The 16,411-nt window shown below is 42.6% G+C and overlaps 1 protein-coding gene across 2 annotated transcripts; it reads right to left on the bottom strand.

The window, feature by feature from the left end:
* Positions 1-212: 212 nt before the first annotated feature.
* On the bottom strand, positions 213-16,004 carry LOC139420391 (STEAP family member 1B-like). 2 transcript variants are annotated; one of them, XM_071170440.1, is made up of 6 exons: positions 15,753-16,004; positions 11,265-11,383; positions 10,226-10,583; positions 7,880-8,046; positions 1,569-1,733; positions 213-1,268 (listed from the first exon to the last, which is right to left on the bottom strand). In XM_071170440.1, the coding sequence occupies exons 2-6, from the start codon at positions 11,373-11,375 to the stop codon at positions 1,005-1,007; spliced, it is 1,065 nt and encodes a 354-aa protein (XP_071026541.1). In that variant the 5' UTR covers positions 11,376-11,383; positions 15,753-16,004; the 3' UTR covers positions 213-1,004. The 2 variants fall into 2 exon arrangements, with proteins under 2 accessions (XP_071026541.1, XP_071026540.1); XM_071170439.1 differs by having other exon boundaries at positions 15,582-15,753.
* Between the last annotated feature and the right edge of the window lie 407 nt (positions 16,005-16,411).

The following is a 16,411-nucleotide window of genomic DNA, read 5'->3' as shown; positions in this document are numbered from 1 at the left end:
TCTCCAGAGTCTGAGGATAAAGTGGAACAAAATAAAGTGGAACGAGGAAGGGCACAGACCAAGAATTATAAACAAGAGTGTCACTAGACACATTCATCTAAATCACCTCTTTGACTCTGGTACTCAGACAAAGAACTATAGTCATGTGTTTAAAAACAACAAAAACAATTGTGAATGTCAAAAGTGAACTGTACTCATGAAAGGGCAAGCAGTTGAACTCTCATCATGTTCAAATCTTTATTTCAGACTGAAACTGAGGGTAGTTCCTCTACCTTCAACTGCATTTTGGGATATTTCAGCACTTTTTGCTGCTGTACAACATATTCTGATGGATATTCTAGCGCCAGAGAAAATACAGTTGAAAACAAGCACAAAGTAAGCTTCAAAATCATTCATACAAATTATCATGGGCCTACTTAAATCGGAATTATGATGATGCTCTCAATGGCTTCTTCCTAAACAGCACCCTATTTCCTATATAGTGCACTAAATTTTACATTGTCTACAGGGATTGTCTACAGCCATTGTCTAGTCTGACATTAAATAACATTACTATGCACTAACTACTTACTTATAGAATATATGTCTAAGAGGAGCAGGCTTTGGTTTCTCCATGTTTCCCTGACTGGGTGCAAACATGCCACAAGATGGTCATTCGTTTTACTTTTACCTTCAACTGATCTTTCTCAGTAGCCTTGTGAAACCAGTCTGATCTTGCAATATCTCAATTAAACAAAACATGAGCACAGCGGTCAGTCTGCTTAACCAGGCTATGTTCTCAGGACATCAATTCAGTAAGCACACTGTGTGTAGACTACAGAGTATGTCCCCTCAGATATCTGTATAATAAGCAGAAGAGTGGAACTGTGCAGTGGCCACTTTATGTTGCCCATCAAACAGCACCGATTCTCCTTGAGGTCCAGAGACCAAGCTTCAGGTCTTATTTCAAAATTGAAACAATTTATCAATCGTCACTGCTGCATCCCAGGTTGACGCGTCATCTTTCAGAGTGAGTCTTTTTCAGTCACTCCCTTTCCCCTTGGGGGGCGGGGACTCTCCCAGCCTCGACGAATCTGCCCCAGTCGCCGGTCCAGGCAAGGCAGCAGCAGCACAGTCTTGACCAATAGGACGGTGGCTGGGAGGAGCGAGGCCAGGATAAAGGATGGAGGGGTGTACCACACGTAGTGCTTAGGCTCCACCCACTTCCTCCAGCCATAGACCAGAGCATGGGCTGTACACAGGACCAGGGCAGCATATCCCAGACTCCTCTGCAGGACAGAAGGACCAGAAGATAGGTAAACAAAAAGGAGGCCTGTCAACAGCTACTAAGAAAAGACAGACGGACAGAGAGACAGACATTAGGAGAATTGGTAAACAAGGAGACAGTTCCACAGGTACTACCAAACAGACAGACTGACAGTGAAATTCAGGGTCATTGACACAGAGATAAATAGATACTGGAGAGGAAACCCTGACCACTTAAGTCATAGATAGAAAGACAGACGGGTGGATGGAAGGACATACAGACAGACGGATCATTACTTATTTTTCAGAGTCAAAAGATTAACCTGCATCCAGGTGAACTCTCTCCAGTTGAGGGCATCAGAAATGGAGGGAAGGGAGGAGATGGCTAATAAAGCCAGGAGACCCAAACCCATGATACCCAGGGAGACATAGATCTCCATACGCCACACGTCATCGGCTACCCATGAGTCCTCCTGATTCTGCTGGACCTGATGGAGAGATTACCATATTATAAATTAAAATGATGCAGAAAAATGTATCCATGCTTTTGGTCACTTCTATGTTAGACTACTGCAATGCTCTACTTTCCAGCAACCCGGATAAAGCACTAAATAAACTTCAGTTAGTGCTAAACACGGCTGCTAGAATCTTGATCTAGCCTCTACACTGGCTTCCTGTTAAGGCTAGGGCTGATTTCAAGGTTTTACTGCTAACCTACAAAGCATTACATGGGCTTGCTCCTACCCATCTTTTTGATTTGGTCCTGCCGTACATACCTACACGTACGCTACGGTCACAAGACGCAGGCCTCCTTAATGTCCCTAGAATTTCTAAGCAAACAGCTGGAGGCAGGGCTTTCTCCTATAGAGCTCCATTTTTATGGAATGGTTTGCCTATCCATGTGAGAGACGTCGACTTGGTCTCAATCTAAGTCTTTATTGAAGACTCATCTCTTCAGTAGGTCCTATGATTGAGTGTAGTTTGTCCCAGGAGTGTGAAGGTGAACGGAAAGGCACTGGAGCAACGAACCACCCTTGCTGTCTCTGCCTGGCCGGTTCCCCTCTCTCCACTGGGATTCTCTGCCTCAAATCCTATTACAGGGGCTGAGTCACTGGCTTACTGGTGCCTGCAGCCTGCAGTATTTATGCTGCAATAGTTTGTGTCGGGGGGGCTAGGGTCAGTCTGTTATATCTGGAGTATTTCTCCTGTCTTATCCGGTGTCCTGTGTGATTTTTAAGTGTGCTCTCTCTAATTCTCTCTCCCTTTCTTTCTTTCTCTCTCTCGGAGGACCTGAGCCCTAGGACCATGCCTCAGGACTACCTGGCCTGATGACTCCTTGCTGTCCCCAGTACACCTGGCCGTGCTGCTGCTCCAGTTTCAACTGTTCTGCCTGCGACTATGGAACCCTAACCTGTTCACCAGATGTGCTACCTGTCCCAGACCTGCTGTTTTCAACTCTCTAGAGACAGCAGGAGCGGTAGAGATACTCTGAATGATCGGCTATGAAAAGCTAACTGACATTTACTCCTGAGGTGCTGACCTGTTGCACCCTCTACAACTACTGTGATTATTATTATTTGACCCTGCTGGTCATCTATGACCATTGAACATCTTGGCCATGTTCTGTTATAATCTCCACCTGGCACAGCCAGAAGAGGACTGGCCACCCCTCATAGCCTGGTTCCTCTAGGTTTCTTCCTGAGTTTTCCTAGCCCCCGTGCTTCTTCACCTGCATTGCTTGCTGTTTGGGGTTTTAGGCTGGGTTTCTGTACAGCACTTTGTGACATCAGCTGATTTAAGACAGGCTTTATAAATACATTTGATTGATTCATATAATTGTGATTGTCTAAGGTTGCAAAATTCCAGTAACTTTCCCAAAAATTCCCATAAAAAAAATAACATTGTTGGAAGATTCCCGTAATCTTGGATATATACACGGTGTACCAGTACCGGGTCGATGTGCAGGGTTACCAGGTTATTGAGGTAGATAATAGAAATATAGGTAGGGGTAAAGTGACTAGGCAACAGGATAGATAATAAACAGTATCAGCAGCGTATATGATGAGTTAAAAGAGTGCAAAAAGGGTCAAAATACAGATGGTCTGGGTAGCTACGGTGGCTTGCAAAAGTATTCACCCCCTTGGCATTTTTCCTATTTTGTTGCCTTACAACCTTGTTGTACCATTTGATTTACACAACATGCCTACCACTTTGAAAATCGAAATATTTTTTGTGAAACAAGAAATAAGACCAAAAAACAGAACTTGAGCATGCATAACTATTAACCCCCCAAAGTCAACACTTTGTAGAGCCACCTGTTGCAGCAATTACAGCTGCAAGTCTCTTGCGGTATGTCTCTGTAAACTTGGCACACCAACCACTGGGATTTTTGCCCATTCTTCAAGGCAAAACTGCTTCAGCTCCTTCAAGTTGGATGAGTTCCACTGGTGTACAGCAGTCTTTACGTAATACCACAGATACTCAATTGGATTTACTAGGTCATTCCAAGACATTTAAATGTTTCCCCTTAAACCACTCGAGTGTTGCTTTAGCAGTATGCTTAGGGTCATTGTCCTGAAGGAAGGTGAACCTCCATACCAGTCTCAAATCTATGGAAAACTGAAACAGGTGTCCCTCAAGAATTTTCCTGTATTTAGCGCCATCTATCATTCCTTAAATTCTGACCAGTTTCCCAGTCCCTGCCGATGAAAAACATCCCCACAGCATGATGCTGCCACCACCATGCTTCACTGTGGAGATGGCGTTCTCGGGGTGATGAGAGGTGTTGGGTTTGTGCCAGACATAGCGTTTTCCTTGATGGTCAAAAAGCTACATTTTAGTCACATCTGACCAGTACCTTCTTCCATATGTTTGGGGAGTCTCCCAAATGCCTTTTGGTTAACACCAAACGTGTTTGCTTATGGCTTTTTTTCTGGCCATTCTTCCGTAAAGCCCAGCTCTGTGGATTTTATGGCTTAAAGTGGTCCTATGGACAGATACTCCAATCTCCAATGTGGAGCTCCTTCAGGGTTATCTTTGGTCTCTTTGTTGCCTCTCTGATTAATGCCCTCCTTGCCTGATCCTTGCGTTTTGGTGGGCGGCCCTCTCTTGGCAGGTTTGTTGTGGTGCCATATTCTTTCATGTTTTCATAATGGATTTAATGGTGCTCCATGGGATGTTCAAAGTTTCTGATATTTTTTTATAACCCAACCCTGATCTGTACTTCTCCACAACTTTGTCCCTGACCTGTTTGGAGAGCTCCTTGGTCTTCATCGTGCCGCTTGCTTGGTGGTGCACCTTTCTCAGTGGTGTTGCAGACTCTGGGGCCTTTCAGAACAGGTTTATATACTGAGATCATGTGACCGATCATGTGACACTTGGATTGCACACAGGTGGACTTTGTTTAACTAATTATGTGACTTTTGAAGGTAATTGGTTGCACCAGATCTTATTTAGGGGCTTCATAGCAAAGGGGGTGAATACATATGCATGCACTCATTTTCCATTTGAAAAAAGTTATTTTTTTTTCATTTCACTTCACCAATTTGGACTATTTTGTGTATGTCCAATACATGAAATCCAAATAAAAATAAATGACAGGTTGTAATGCAACAAAATAGGAAAAACGCCAAGGGGTATGAATTATTTTGCAAGGCACTGTATTTCATTAACTATTTGGAAGTTTTATGGCTTGGTGGTAGAAGCTGTTCAGGGTCCTGTTGGTTCCAGACTCGGTGCATTGGTACCTCTTGCCGTGTGGTAGCAGAGAGAACAGTCTATGTCTTGGGTGGCTTGAATCTATTACAATTTTTAGGGCCTTCCTCCGACACTGTATAAAGGTCCTGGATGGCAGGGAACTCAGCTGACCACCCCTCAGAGCCTGGTTCCTCTTAAGGTTTCTTCCTAGGTTCCTGCCTTTCTAGGGAGTTTTTCCCAGCCACCATGCTTCTACATCTGCATTGCTTGCTCTTTAGGATTTTAGGCTGGGTATCAGTATAAGCACTTTGTGACAACTGTTGATGTAAAAAGGGCCTCATAAAATACTTTTGAATTGATAAATATGGCATATATTCAGTCAAATAAGCATTTCACATGCACATACAGTGGGGCAAAAAAGTATTTAGTGAGCCACCAATTGTGCATGTTCTCCCACTTAAAAAGATGAGAGAGGCCTGTAATTTTCATGATAGGTACACTTCAACTATGACAGACAAAATGAGAAGAAAATAATTTCCAGAAAATCACATTGTAGGATTTTTCATGAATTTCTTTGGAAATTATGGTGGAAAATAAGAATTTGGTCACCTACAAACAACAAGATTTCTGGCTCTCACAGACCTGTAACTTCTTTAAGAGGCTCCTCTGTCCTCCACTCGTTACCTGTATTAATGGCACCTGTTTGGACTTGTTATCAGTATAAAAGACACCTGTCCACAACCTCAAACATTCACACTCCAAACTCCACTATGGCCAAGACCAAAGAGCTGTCAAAGGACACCAGAAACAAAAATGTAGACCTGCACCAAGCTGGGAAGACTGAATCTGCAATAGGTAAGCAGCTTGGTTTGACGAAATCAACTGTGGGAGCAATTATTAGGAAATGGAAGACATACAAGACCACTGATAATCTCCCTCGATTTGGGGCTCCAAGCAAGTTCTCACCCCGTGGGGACAAAATTATCACAAGAACGGTGAGCAAAACTCCCAGAACCACACGGGGGGGACCTAGTGAATGACCTGCAGAGAGCTGGGACCAAAGTAACAAAGCCTACCATCAGTAACACACTACGCCGCCAGGGACTCAAATCCTGCAGTGCCAGACGTGTCCCCCTGCTTAAGCCAGTACATGTCCAGGCCCGTCTGAAGTTTGCTAGAGGGCATTTGGATGATCCAGAAGAAGATTGGGAGAATGTCATATGGTCAGATGAAACCAAAATATAACTTTTTGGTAAAAACTCAACTTGTCGTGTTTGGAGGACAAAGAATGCTGAGTTGCATCCAAAGAACACCATACCTACTGTGAAGCATGGGGGTGGAAACATCATGCTTTGGGGCTGTTTTTCTGCAAAGGGACCAGGACGACTGATCCGTGTAAAGGAAAGAATGAATGGGGCCATGTATCGTGAGATTTTTAGTGAAAACCTCCTTCCATCAGCAAGGGCATTGAAGATGAAACGTGGCTGGGTCTTTCAGCATGACAATGATCCCAAACACACCGCCCGGGCAACGAAGGAGTGGCTTCGTAAGAAGCGGCTTCGTAAGAAGCATTTCAAGGTCCTGGAGTGGCCTAGCCAGTCTCCAGATCTCAACCCCATAGAAAATCTTTGGAGGGAGTTGAAAGTCCGTGTTGCCCAGCAACAGCCCCAAAACATCACTGCACAAGAGGAGATCTGCATGGAGGAATGGGCCAAAATACCAGCAACAGTGTGTGAAAACCTTGTGAAGACTTACAGAAAACGTTTGACCTCTGTTATATACCCTTTGTTGGCAATGACAAAGTATTGAGATAAACTTTTGTTATTGACCAAATACTTATTTTCCACCATAATTTGCAAATAAATTCATTAAAAATCCTACAATGTGATTTTCTGGATTTTTTTACGTGTACCTATGATGAAAATTACAGGCCTTTCTCATCTTTTTAAGTGGGAGAACTTGCACAATTGGTGGCTGACTAAATACTTTTTGCCCCACTGTATCAAAGTCACATCTGACAACTATGCCTGATTGTGAACTGGCACATTGGGATGGGCAACACAGTCAATATAAAGTTGGCTTTCAATAATAGCTGTTCTTCATATTCACATTAGATTCCACACTGAGAAAAGTACACAACGATCAGGTTGTTCTGTTTATTCTGGCCAGCATACAGCACATACCAAAACTCCCACAGCTCAATTCCAACAGAAACCTGGCACCGTAATTTGTCATGTAAGAATTGGTTTACCCTGTCATGAAATGTTATAGCAATATACAACCCTCTCTCTCTCTATTTCCCACTCTCTCTATTTCTCTATTGCACCTGCTCTCTTGACCTCTGAAGGCTTGGCTATGAAAAGCCCACTGACATTTACTCCTGAGGTGCTGACCTGTTGCACCCTCTATAAGCGCTGTGATTATTATTTGACCCTGCTGGTCATTATGAATGTTTGAACATCTTGAGGAACGATCTGGCCTAAATGGTCATGTACCCTTATAATCTCCACCCAGCACAGCCAGAAGAGGACTGGCCAACCCCTCGGAGCCTGGTCCCTCTCTAGGTTTCTACTTAGGTCCCTGCCTTTCGGTTGGGTGAAATGCGGAAGACACATTTCAGTTAAATATATTCAGTAGGGGGATACCTAGTCAGTTGTCCTTTCTCTTTCCAGGTAGTTTTTCCCAGCCACTGTGATTCTACATCTGCCCTGTTTGCTCTTTGGGGTTTTAGGCTGGGTTTCTGTATAAGTACTTTGTGACAATTGTTGATGTAAAAAGGAATGTATTAAATACATTTAATTGATTGAGTTTGATTGAATATATGCCATACTGCTGAAATAAGCAGCCATCTGTTCATCATAGTATAAAACGCATATGAAGTTATACAAAAAAAAATGAATTTTTTGATACAAGCCTGGTCTAGCCAGTAGCCATCTACCTGTTGGTAAGCCCAGTTGAGCAGCTTGTATCTGTAGGAGCGTCTCATAGGGTAACAGAGGCTGTAGATAGCATGGAGTGCTGCTAGGAAGAAAGCTAGCAGGCCCAGCTGTTTCCTCATAGACATCCACCTCTCCAACCAGCCTGGGAAACTGCTGTACTTGGTACCTGACAGAGGGATGTGTGTATGTGTGTGTGTGTGTGTGTGTGTGTGTGTGTGTGTGTGTGTGTGTGTGTGTGTGTGTGTGTGAGAGTGTGAGGGGGGGGGGATTAGTAGTGCTTCCTAACACATTTTTAAAATGGCTGACAAACTGTCAGGCTACAAAAGGCTTACAGTTGTCTGGGAAAGTTGTTTTTACGTGGTGGATCTACATCTCGTCTGCCTGGGAGAAGAACCTCAAGATAATGTATGTCATCATGTCAAAACCAACACCCTAGCTCTGGTTTGACACTATCTTGCCACATCCTGGCTGTGTGGCTCTCACTGGAACCCGAACATAGACTAACTTCAGTACTTTTCATATGATCCATCAACCTTTGTTGTAGAGAAACCGATGCCCCCCAAAAATCCCATGTGTTATCCTATCTATGAAGCTTATTCCATTGTGACTGGCTGCATATTTTCAACCCCCTATAATTGCATTGCACTGAGGAAACCTCAACCTATATTTATACACTGCAAGGCTCCAATTACCCTTACGAATAGTGACTGGACAGAGAGAGAGAGGGAGAGAGAGAGATGAAGAGGGGGAGGGGAGATTGAGGGGAAGGGTCAGACAAGGATGGGGGGGTAGTAAGGTCAAACGGGAACATTTTTTTGACTAGGGTGTTGGTGTTGACCCAATGATACACAATATGTTGAGGTTCTTCTGCCAGGCAGACAAGAGTAGACCTTCCTGCAGGGAAAGATAACCTTGGGCTAATTCATAACAACTATAAATAGGATTTCATTTATTCTCTAAACTTAAATAAGTAAATAAATCCACTCTGACTGCGCTTATGCAAACTGTGTGTCTCACTGCACTGATTTCATGTCCGTGTGTATTTGTGGGAGTACGTGTATGACTTTGCACTCCAATGACTTTCAAATCCAATTGTTTGTGGTAGTAGGTCTAATCGAGCATTTCCATTGACAATTCCCTTTCCAAATGTTCAGTTTCCATCTATGCAGGCCAGCACCTGTGTCTCATGGCTCTGGCTGACCTGCTCTAACTTCTGTGACATCTCGTGTGGCTCAGCTGGTAGGGCATGGCAATTGCAATGCCAGGGTTGTGAGTTCAATTCCCGTGGGGGAGCAGTACAAACAAAATATTAATATGTGTCCACTCATTACTGCATGTTGCTCTTGATAAAAGTGTCTAGAAAATGTAAACGCTTGTTTGGATTTTAATATTATTTGTGTATTGTGTTTGACTTTGTTTTTTTGTCTAGTAATTACTATACTGTTGGAGCTAGAAACAAAAGTACTTTGCTGCACCTGTGATACCATCTTCAAAATGTGTTCACCACGAATAAACTTTGATTCGAACTGTTCATATGTCATTTACATAACAATTGCCAAGTGTGAACTTTAACACCTTCTCACAAAGCAACAGTCTTGAATGATGCAGAGGTTGTTGATTCTGCTTGCCATAGGTCTTTAATGGCACACTCCTGATATAATAACACTAGAGGTAACATTAACATAAAACACTGGCAGCCCAGTTGTGTGGGGGGGGGGGGGGGGGGGGGGGGGTATCAGCAGGCTTTGGTTGGCGGCTAGCCGAACTGAACGAGTATGCTCGCATACTCCTTTAAAAAGACCTTCGCTTGAAAAAACGAGAAAAAAGCAGCAATAGTTTGTCCATTTTGAGACGCCGTAGCCAGATTATTCCTCAAAAGACTGAGAAGGAATCTAAGATAACTCAAAAAATCTGTCATTAATATTGACGTTTTTGCAGAGGAGATGTTAGTCGGGTAATTTTAAATCTAACTAAGATGTTTGGTGCACTATTTCACAACAAATTTTACTAAGTAAGGGGCATAGACTTCGGCTTGCCTCCAGAAAACAGGTTGTGTGCCAGAACAGCCAACATAAGCCCAAATCGAACAAAAACGTCACAAAATGTCATCATAATACATGCACAAACTCTTCCGAACTGTTTCGGCTGGGAAGCATGCAGACGCCTTAAGTCTCAAAGGAAAAACACCATGTGTAGCACATAGCAATGGGCAAATTGAAGTTTAGGACTTTGAGCATACTTATGTGCTTGCCTGCATGTTTGTGTGTGTGCCCATGCCTGCGAGTGTATGTGTGTGTTTGTCCCTGCCTCCATACATACAGTATGTGTATGCGTGTGTAGCCTACCTCTGTGCAGCTGTAGCAGGGCAGCCAGTAACCCAGGCAGATAGACCAGAGCAAGCAGAGATATGGCCGTCCATGGCAGGGTCTTATTCATCACCAGTATAGGGATCTTATAGAAGTCACTCCTGCTCTGAGACACAAAGGGCTGCAGCACATCCCTTGTAAAAGTGTACAGGAAGGTCAGCGCCATCAAGATGGCCATCAGTTTGAGGGGTAGGTGCCACTGGGGGAAGAGGGGCATCTCTTCTAAACAGACACTGGAGGGAAACTCAAACTCCTCCAGGGCGAAGGAGACCAACAGAGGGCGATGTTCAGGATGTTTAGCCCCGTTCAACAACAGAGCCTCCTGGTCCTCTGAGTCCTTCGGGAGGAGAGGAGAGGCAACGTCACGTTCGAGTGATATGCACGCATTCCCCGACCAGAAATCTCTGTAGAACTATAGCTAACGCTAAAGTCGGAACCTTGACAAGCTTAACAGTGAGTGATGACCATGAAAACAACCAAAGCTATGTTCAACATGTATTTTATTCTTCTGGCTTTATCTAGCTCTATTTGTGATATTTTACCTTGCTTCGCTGGCTTGCTATGTAATCAATCCTCTGATGACATCTGCAATATTGTAGACAATAACCGTTTGATTACGTATTTTTTAACTGTCATGAGCTGCATTTGAAGTTGCATGTGATCGTATCCACTGCTAGGGAAACAAAGAGCTTTCTGATTCTGGGAAATGGGCTGGGAAATGTGTCTATAAGCTTCCTCTTCTAAAGCACAGTAATACAACAGCAATGTATGGCAGACATACAACTAACTGACTATATAGTTGGTTTTCTGTGGTGGTAGCTTAAATGCAAACAAACGGTTCCCATTCTGTCTGAGTCACAACCAGTTGAAATGACTAATAACAGCAACAGGGTAAGCAGGACAACTTTTAATTAAACAAGTGCCCCTATTCACACGGCATATTTCCCCTCGGGAAATGCTTTTCCTACTCACCAGAGTTTAGCCTGATTCACTGACATGGGCAATGGGTGTGTTTTACCTTGTGTACCAGGTGTGGTTTGTCCACTGGGTCCATTATAGCTAGCTCATGCCATGTGTCTTGGTCCTCCACCACAGTGTTCTGTGAATCCGCGTGTCTTTCCTCCATCATTTCAGAGACTGGGCAGACAGGAACAGAGACATCACCATAGATTAAGGCATTTCAACATCCTGGGATTACATGTCTGGAAACACCCTTGGTAGTTCCTCTTAATTGTAGTGCATAGTTTGGCTAGTACACCTATAGAGTTGACTATGTGGTCTTACTGACCAATAGAACATTATTGAAAACAAGTGAGTGGGAATAAGAGAGAAGAGGCATAGGTCTGAAGCCAAAAAAGTCAGGAAATTTACACGTGCACCACAATGCTCTACCAAGGTTTTCCAGCACATAGCTTTGACCTACAAAAGTAGCTATGTTGGTACTGTACTTCAAACTATTGGTAGGCAGGTTGCTTATGATTCAAACCTACTCAAACAGCTTAATTCATACTCTTAGAGGTGCTTCCACAATAGTGTGAGTTGTACCGCATGGGTGCACCTCAGCCACGCTCAAGGTCCTAAATGATATCTTAACCGCCATCGATAAGAAACATTACTGTGCAGCCGTATTCATTGATCTGGCCAAGGCTTTCGACTCTGTCAATCACCACATCCTCATCGGCAGACTCGACAGCCTTGGTTTCTCAAATGATTGCCTCGCCTGGTTCACCAACTACTTCTCTGATAGAGTTCAGTGTGTCAAATCGGAGGGTCTGCTGTCCGGACCTCTGGCAGTCTCTATGGGGGTGCCACAGGGTTCAATTCTTGGACCGACTCTCTTCTCTGTATACATCAATGAGGTCGCTCTTGCTGCTGGTGAGTCTCTGATCCACCTCTACGCAGACGACACCATTCTGTATACTTCTGGCCCTCCTTTGGACACTGTGCTAACAACCCTCCAGGCAAGCTTCAATGCCATACAACTCTCCTTCCATGGCCTCCAATTGCTCTTAAATACAAGTAAAACTAAATGCATGCTCTTCAACCGATCGCTACCTGTACCTACCCGCCTGTCCAACATTACTACTCTGGACGGCTCTCACTTAGAATACGTGGACAACTACAAATACTTAGGTGTCTGGTTAGACTGTAAACTCTCCTTCCAGACCCATATCAAACATCTCCAATCCAAAGTTAAATCTAGAATTGGCTTCCTATTTCGCAACAAAGCATCCTTCACTCATGCTGCCAAACATACCCTTGTAAAACTGACCATCCTACCAATCCTCGACTTTGGCGATGTCATTTACAAAATAGCCTCCAATACCCTACTCAACAAATTGGATGCAGTCTATCACAGTGCAATCCGTTTTGTCACCAAAGCCCCATATACTACCCACCATTGCGACCTGTACGCTCTCGTTGGCTGGCCCTCGCTTCATACTCGTTGCCAAACCCACTGGCTCCATGTCATCTACAAGACCCTGCTAGGTAAAGTCCCCCCTTATCTCAGCTCGCTGGTCACCATTGCATCTCCCACCTGTAGCACACGCTCCAGCAGGTATATCTCTCTAGTCACCCCCAAAACCAATTCTTTCTTTGGCCGCCTCTCCTTCCAGTTCTCTGCTGCCAATGACTGGAACGAACTACAAAAATCTCTGAAACTGGAAACACTTATCTCCCTCACTAGCTTTAAGCACCAACTGTCAGAGCAGCTCACAGATTACTGCACCTGTACATAGCCCACCTATAATTTAGCCCAAACAACTACCTCTTTCCCTACTGTATTTTATTTATTTATTTATTTTGCTCCTTTGCACCCCATTATTTTTATTTCTACTTTGCACATTCTCCCATTGCAAATCTACCATTCCAGTGTTTTACTTGCTATATTGTATTTACTTTGCCACCATGGCCTTTTTGTCTTTACCTCCCTTATCTCACCTCATTTGCTCACATCGTATATAGACTTGTTTATACTGTATTATTGACTGTATGTTTGTTTTACTCCATGTGTAACTCTGTGTCGTTGTATGTGTCGAACTGCTTTGCTTTATCTTGGCCAGGTCGCAATTGTAAATGAGAACTTGTTCTCAACTTGCCTACCTGGTTAAATAAACGTGAAATAAAAAATAAAATAAATTTCCTTAAACCTTTATTTTATCCAAAAAAAAATCATTTTTTTGGTCAGTAGGCACCCAACATAAACACAGGTGGTGGTGTGTTGGACACAGTAGCTCAGATTGATAGAGCCTGTTTGCATTTCTGAAACTGTTAACTTATCTGTGTAATATTGACATAAGCTCATTGATCAGCACAGCAATTGATAAAACAGGAACATGTTTCAAACATGGTCCTGTTTTATCAATTGCTTTGCTGATCAATGGACAGTGCATTACCTCTGTCAAAATAATGTGTAACAAGTGTAAACACAAGTTTAGTTTTGGGTTCAACTATTTACTATATGCAGTTCAACATATCTAATTTACTGTTTCGTATTAACAAAGCAATTTGTTTTCTTGGCTACGGTTTGTGTTGTGGTCTTGGATGTTCTTAGTCAAGGAAATATAGCATAGCAAACTGCAGTGTTTGTCCCGTCTGAAATCTGGCTACCTCGTCTTAACGTTACTGTAGTTTGGCCTGTGCAATGCAAATGAACGTGATCATCAGCGTGGCAGTTTCCCAAAATTTGCTGGTTTTAAACTTAACTAGTTAGTTAACATTAGTTATGTTTTGTGTAAGAAAGTATAATATATTGTGGCGCATGAACTGGCCATACACGTTAACTAACGTTACAAATCTACGCTGGCTAAGGTTACTTAGCTAGCTAAAGTTCATTGGATATCATTGCAGCCAAGGACGTTCGCTAGTTTATTTGTGCTCCGATTATATGTAGTTATATATATATATATATATATATATATATATATATATATACACACACACACACACAGTAGCCTAGGTTTGTTCGCAAACACTTCTTATGACTGGCAGCATGGGGCAAGCAGCTGATTTTGTCAATCCGGTTATTATTTATTTTAAATCGCATGGTCACTTTATGGACGCTATAGTCTAGTTTTAATCTGACCTCTAGAATTTGAGCTAGGTAGGCGCAAGAAATACTCTTAAAACTTAATTGCTAAAGACCCTATTACAAATCTGGTATGTGGTTCTCGGTAAATGACGGACGGCTGATGACGATGGGCGTGGAGTGTGTTGTGGACCTCCAATCAAGTTGCTTTGCACATTTTCATCGAGACTGGTGTCATATTGGCTTAGATATGATACGGATATTTCAATTTAACACCGAGCTTCAACCAATGCCTATAATAGACGCAACTATCGTGAATATCATGGGTTGTATGTTGTCACATTATTGTTTTGAACCGATTGATGAGCATTCTACTCAATGCATCGTCAATGAGTGCGCTTACAAAAAAATATTGCCGTTTTGAAACTGCAGTAAAAGTTCCGTAATTGCAGTCGGCTGTGGTATTTTGGATGCAGTAATGGCAGAACAACTGCAATGTACTGCAGTTGAACTGAAGCTATACTGCACTCTAACTGCAGTTTACACTGCAGTAAAAATTTTTTATTTTGGATGCAGTATTTGCATCATACTGCAGTGACTTCAGTTATACTGCACTCTTGACTGCAATCTTTACAGTTGCTTGGAAATACAATGGCATTCACATGGAGGCAAATAATTTGTTGAAAAACCTTCTGTCATCATTTTGATGTCACCAAATTTACTGTATATGCAGTATTGACAAACTTTGCTAGCTAATGGCAACGTTGCCATCTGTCTCAAGTCAATTTGACGACATGATAATGCTGACGAAGTGGTTTCCTACTAAATATTTGACTAATGTTGAAATATCATCGTATTTCCAGGAATTATAGAGTAATTTAGACAAAACAGTAGTTACCTTCACCCAGAATGACTGACTGGGTTTGTAACCTCTTTAGGCCACCACTATAGCACCACCGATAGAGGGCAGCTTGGAGAACGTTCATAATAATGTAACGACGCGACCGAGTGACGGACCTGAAATCTGTGAATAATTAGCCCGTTCCAATCAGACTCTCCTGGGTTTAATTCACAAGATGGAATGTGAAGAACTCGAGATCTGAGAGCAGAATCCACATGACTTTCATTCCCACGGCATTAAACCAAAACCATTAATACCCGAGGAAAAAAAACGACTGGCAAAAGGCAACACAATAACATAATTGTGACAGAAATAGATTAGGAAGAAAAACAGTATTACATTTGTAGCCTAGTCTAGTGCAGTGTAGCCTACTAAAGTAGAAAGCCAATATGGAAATGTCATACCTGTATAAAATGTTTTATTGGTTTACTTGAAGATTTCGTAACTTTAAAAAAAAGTGCCTATAAAATCCTTACCAGATAACATATGCGCAAATGGCATTAGTAAAAGCAAACAATGGCATAAATGTGGACAATCTGTCAACCTACTGTATGTGTGTTATGTCAGTGACTTACTGGAAGTTTAGGTCATCTACAAATATTTATCCTGCCGATGGACGGGTCCAAAGGGATGAAAGTTGTGGGGGAAAACGGAAGCTGCGTGGAGGACACGGGGATAATTTACATTATGAAGAGAAGTGTCCAGTCCTCGACGAGCTCGCGGCTCGGGCTACATCTATTTAAAAGCTCCACAACCTACGTGTCTTCAAAATGCGGACGTGGGGCACTGAGCGTTCTATAGTGAAAGGACCGCGGCAAGGAGGGGGTCTGGCAAATTCTGTCCACGGATTGGAAGTTGGATTTGGAAGGGGCGTGATATATTACACTCCTCTGGGCAAGGATAGGTAAGTACGCCCGTGAGGCGGAGTGAATAGGACATTTCGTGGCGGGTCTAGGATACAATTCACAGCCACACATTTTGAATGGTGCGTTTACAATTTCTGTAATATTTAGTTCCTTCTAGAAGACATACAGACACCTCTAGGAATAAAAGTATATTATATTATATATATATATATATATATATACAATTATATAATATTATTATATTCTAAAGACTGAGTTAACCAATATAGAAAATAGATTTTATTTGCACCAAAAAAGCTTTCAACAACCACACTGTATCTTGAATGTCCTATTTATCCTCTTACAACAACTTGAATAACTTTTCTCTC

This window comes from Oncorhynchus clarkii, chromosome 11 (assembly GCF_045791955.1).
Source record: "Oncorhynchus clarkii lewisi isolate Uvic-CL-2024 chromosome 11, UVic_Ocla_1.0, whole genome shotgun sequence".
Lineage (NCBI taxonomy): Eukaryota > Metazoa > Chordata > Actinopteri > Salmoniformes > Salmonidae > Oncorhynchus > Oncorhynchus clarkii.
Note: the sequence above shows the minus strand (reverse complement) of the source record. Positions and strands in the feature narration are given on the sequence as shown.